Source organism: Carlito syrichta, unplaced genomic scaffold (genome assembly GCF_000164805.1).
Source record: "Carlito syrichta isolate Samal-C Ts95f unplaced genomic scaffold, Tarsius_syrichta-2.0.1 Scaffold309429, whole genome shotgun sequence".
In the NCBI taxonomy this organism is placed as follows: domain Eukaryota; kingdom Metazoa; phylum Chordata; class Mammalia; order Primates; family Tarsiidae; genus Carlito; species Carlito syrichta.
This window is the reverse complement of record NW_007253525.1, coordinates 383,093-387,853: the sequence shown is the minus strand read 5'-3', so window position 1 is coordinate 387,853 and position 4,761 is coordinate 383,093. Positions and strand designations below refer to the sequence as shown.

The window sequence follows — 4,761 nt, the reverse complement described above, 5'->3', positions numbered from 1 at the left end:
TTCTCCCCCCTCCTGCCCCGCCCAGCGCCGCGCCGGCCGCACCTGGACGGTTGTACCTGCGCGCCCTCTGCACCCGCCGCGTCCGCAGCCCCGCGCCGGTGGGCAGAATGGGCGGGTTGCCCGCTAGAAACTCGTGGCTGCCGCCGAGAACTCCTAGGGCCCTGTTTTCCTGATTCTGCCGCGAGCGTGTCCTCCGCTTCCTGGACAAACGTTTATCGGACCTGGCAGGGATATTTCCTGATACTCTCGCAAGCAAGCGCCGCCCGAGGCTGGTCTTACCCTAAAGCGCGTAGCGGGGGCGAAGTTGGCAGAGGCGGAACTAGAAGCGATTTCTTATCCCCTCCTGTCCATTCCACTTTTAATAAATTGAACTCTGCCATCCAAGGGTCAAGATCATTTTAAGCAGGCGCCCTTTTAAGATGTCTCTCCTAAGGCATTGGTGATGTCAAGGGCTGGTTCTCCACGTTTCTCTTCTCTCCTTGATTTTTCTTAAGTCTGGGGTTTTCACCTGGGGCGCCAGGAGTCTCCAAACACCCAAGTTGTAAACAGAATTCTCTTTTTTTTTTAATTTTCTTTCTTTTTTTTTTTTGTTAGGCAGAGCCTCACTCCGTTGCCCAGGCTGGAGTGCAGTGGCACAATCTCGGCCACTCGCAGCCTCAGCCTGCTTGGCTCAGGCGGTCCTTCTGCTTCAGCCTTCCAAGGAGCTGGAATCACAGGTATGCGCCACCACGCCCAGCTGATTTTTTTGATTTATTGTAGAGATGAGGTCTCACCAAGTTGCCCAGGCTGGTCTTGAACCCCTGGGCTCAGGCAATCCTCTCACCTCGGCCTCCCAAAAGTGCTGGGATTACAGGCATGAGCCACCACACCCAGCCTGTAAGCAGAGTTCTGAGAGCATATTTACATTCTTTGGGAAAAGAGAGTCATTGGTTTTATCAAATACCTAAAAAGATGCAGGACCCCAAAAAGGTTAAGAACCATTGCCCAAGGGTCCCTGAAAACCAATTCATTGAAAGTTCTACCCAGGATCTAGTGTGCCATGGGTCAACTCAGGTGAGTGGGTGTAAGCTCCATCTGCTCATGTAGTCATGCCACAAATATTCATCTGTATTTACTCCATGCCAAGCCCTGCAGGAGGAGCCTGGGGGACCCATTCGGGAAAAACAGGTCGTCTTTCTCCTGGAGCTTACAGATTATGATGGGATAGCAAAAATAAACAAATAAATAAATTATGACAAAATATGTGCCAAGAAGGAGATGTTGGGGTCCCTGGGATAGGGACAGGGAAGCTACATTCATTTAGTTGAGTGGTCAAGGAATACTGCCCCCCCCTCACCCCATCTGGCGGGGGCGGTGAGTGAGACCTGGTTGTGAGAAGCCAGTGCTCTGAACAGAAAAAGAGAGTTGTCCTTCTGGAAAGACCCCAGGGAAAGCCTCTGTGTCTGGCGTTCAGCAAAGAGGCCGAGAAGTAAGCAGAAACAGAGGCAATGGGTCTTTTTTACATTAAGACATCACTGTGACTTGAAGGGCCCCCAAGAGAGCAACAGCCTCCAGCCACAAAGTTCTCAAAGTTGTCAGTTGCTACACCTGCTGACAGTCACTTCTGTCCCTGGTGTTGTGGCATCTACCTGGGGCATTTGAAAAGGATTATCTGTCAACAGTTAAACCCCAGGCTATGGGGTGGTTTTGCCTCCAGAAAAGGGAGTGAGTTTTGGAGAGTTACTTTCTGAACTCCCACAATCTCCCACCAGGGTGTGTTCCCTCCCTATCTCAGGCCTTTGGGTTTACCTAACTAGAGTCTAATTTTTGTGCCTCTCCTTTCTGGCTAACTTCAGGGCAGGGTTCAGCCTGGATGATCCTATGAAAATCATTCAGAGCCTACTGCTTTAATGTTTTTATCATTAGTGGGAAAGAGATGGGATTATGACAGGTAAATTTTAAAGCTAACAGGGTGTGGTAGCTCATACCAGTAGTCCCAACACTTTGGGAGGCCAGAGGAGGAGGATCCCTTGAGCCCAGAAGTTCAAGGGTGAAGTGAGCTATGATTGCGCCATTGTACTCCAGCTTGAGTGACAGAGTGAGACCCTGTCTAAAAAAAAAAAAGAAAAAAATAACTAAGGAAATCTCAATGTTCTTGCCATAGCAGTTAAGTCAAAGATGAAAACAGGAAGGTTTCCTTACTGTGTGACCCATGGAAAATGTGTGATGTTGGGGAGGGTGGTTAACTTTAAAACTATTAAAGTCCTTTGCCTTCTTTCCTGACTTTGCTGAGGTGGGCAGTGAATGCTCTTCTGGGCTTTTGTCACCCCGTGTTCTTCCCTCCAAATTATCTCATCATACCCAAAACTATGCTAAGAGGGAGGCCTACAGTGAGCCGGACACTTCACAAGTGTTGCCTCATGGCAATCTGTAAAAGAGGGAGCACTGATGGCTGGGTGTGATGGCTCAAGCCTGTAATCCCAGCACTTTGGGAGGCAGAGGCAAGAGGATTGCCTAAGCTCAGGGATTCAAGACTAGTCTGAGCAACATGGTGAGACCTCGTCTCTACAGTAAATTTAAAAAAAAAAAAAAAAAAGCCGGGCTCAGTGACTCAGCCTATAATCCCGCACCTTGGGAGGCTGAGGTGAGTGGATTGCCTGAGCCCGCAGGTTCGAGACCCGTCTGGGCAACTTGGTGAGACCTCATCTCTACAATAAATAAAAAAAATTAGCCGGGTGTGGTAGTGCACACCTGTAGTTCCAGCTACTTGGAAGGCTGAGGCGGAAGGATTGTCAGAGCCCCGCAGGTCAAAGCTGCGGTGGCCGGTGGTGGCCACTGCACTCCAGTCTGGGCGACAGAGTAAGACTCCAAGTCAAAAAAAAAAAAAAAGTTGAGCGCAGTGGCTCACGCCTATGATCCCAGCACTTGGGGAAGCCAAGATGAGAGAATTGCCTGAACCCACATGTTCAAGACCAGCCTGGGCAACTTGGTGAGACCTCATCTTTACAATAAATTAAAAAATTAGCTAGTGTGGTGATGCATGCTTATAGTACCAGCTGCTTGGAAGGCTAAGGTGGAAAGATCACCTGAGCCCAGCAGGTCAAGGCTGCGATGGCCTTGAACATGCCACTGCACTCTAGTCTGGGCGACAGAGTGAGACTCCAACTTAAAAAAAAAATTAACCGGGCATGGTGGCACATGCCTATAGTTCCAGCTGCTTGGAAGGCTGAGGTGGAAGGATCACCTGAGCCCAACAGTTCGAAGCTGCAGTGGCTGTGAGCTTGCCACTGCACTCCAGCCTGGGCAACAGAGTTAGACTCGAACTCAAAAAAAAAAAGAGATTGACACTGTAGCCATTGTACAGATAACCGGAGGCTCACAGGCAGAAATATCAAAGTAGGCTCATATGGTCAATATAAGACAGAGATAAGCCTGGAATCAAAGGCACCAAGACTCAAGCTTATGCCCCGAAGTCCCACCCCAGGCAGACCCACTCAGGACACAACAGTGGCTGCTCAGCAGTGTTTATTTGGCCAACCATTATTCTCAGCAGGATAACTTGCATTTGTGAGTCTTGAATGAAAGGATAGACCGAGAGTGGGAAGCCATTTTTTATCTTGTTCTTAAACTCTGACACAATGAGGAAAAAGTAGAAGCTATGTCCTGGAGAAATCCATTTTTTAAATCTTGTTCCTAAACCTTAATCAATGATGAGAAAGTAGAAGCTATGTTTTGGAGAAATGCATTATCTAGGTAAAGATTAACTTTGCCAACTTTGTCTTTTCAGAAACACAGACTCCTTGAGCATGACTGGTAACAGCCTATTGTAATTTGTCTTTTTTAGAAACCCAGACTTCTAAAATCCCAGTATCCCAGTATCAACCCATTGTATACTTGGTGCATGGTGACCAGGACCCCCCTCAGGGTCTCCAAGACATTCGCAGGTGGTCAGCAAGGAAGTCATGGCAGTCATGTCTACCTAAATGCAATACCTCCAAGGGAAAGGGTTTAAACCAGAGCTCAGGAGGCTACAGGGCCACACTCACCTAGAGTGTAGGCCCTCTTCCTGTTTGTGGGAAGTGATCTCTTTCTTAAATAAATCTTTTCTTCTTTCGCCTCTTTGTGTGTTGCAAATCTTTGCATTACTCAGATCTCTGGTTGCCAGCACGCACCTCTGGCATGCCAGCTCTGGCAGTGCTGCGCCCATCCACCCACCTTCACCCTCTGTACCCTAACTGGCATTTGTGAATCTTAACTTCTCTATCCTGTCTTTACTCCCTCTCAAAGTCCTGACTCCACATCAGGTCCACCAACAATCCCCAGAAAGGACCCCAAGGCCCTGTAGCTCAGGATGTCCTACAGCAAAGAGAAGTTCCCTGATCCGATCCTAAAGGGGTTTTTAGATTCAAAATCTGCTGTCATTGGAAGAAATTGGGCACACTGTCTCTTATGTATTTCAGATTAGGTTGTCTCTGAGCTGGTGCATGCGATTCTGTGTGTTACTCACAATACAATGCCCAGGCATTTGGTCAACTTAAGAGTTTCACTTCTCAGATCATTTTATAAATAAATATTAGCCGGGCTCGGTGGCTCAGTCTGTAATCCCAGCACTTTGGGAGGCTGAGGTGAGTGGATTGCCTGAGCCTGCGGGTTCGAGACCCGCCTGGGCAACTTGGCGAGACCTCATCTCTACAATAAATTAAAAATTAGACAGGTATGGAAGCGCGTGCCTGTAGTTCCAGCTACTTGGAAGGCTAAGGCAGAAGGATCGCCAGAGCCCAG

General features: G+C 48.4%; 1 protein-coding gene across 1 annotated transcript in view; it reads right to left on the bottom strand.

Annotated features, from left to right (window-relative positions):
• Positions 1 to 4,186, bottom strand: part of AP1S3 (adaptor related protein complex 1 sigma 3 subunit) — a 76,901-nt gene extending 72,715 nt beyond the window's left edge. Inside the window, exons 1-2 of the mRNA XM_021717167.1 lie at positions 4,026 to 4,186; positions 43 to 200 (exon numbers count right to left, since the gene is read on the bottom strand). Coding sequence (XP_021572842.1) covers positions 43 to 200; positions 4,026 to 4,186 — 319 coding nt within the window. The remainder of the gene's footprint in view (positions 1 to 42; positions 201 to 4,025) is intronic.
• Positions 4,187 to 4,761: the final 575 nt, after the last annotated feature.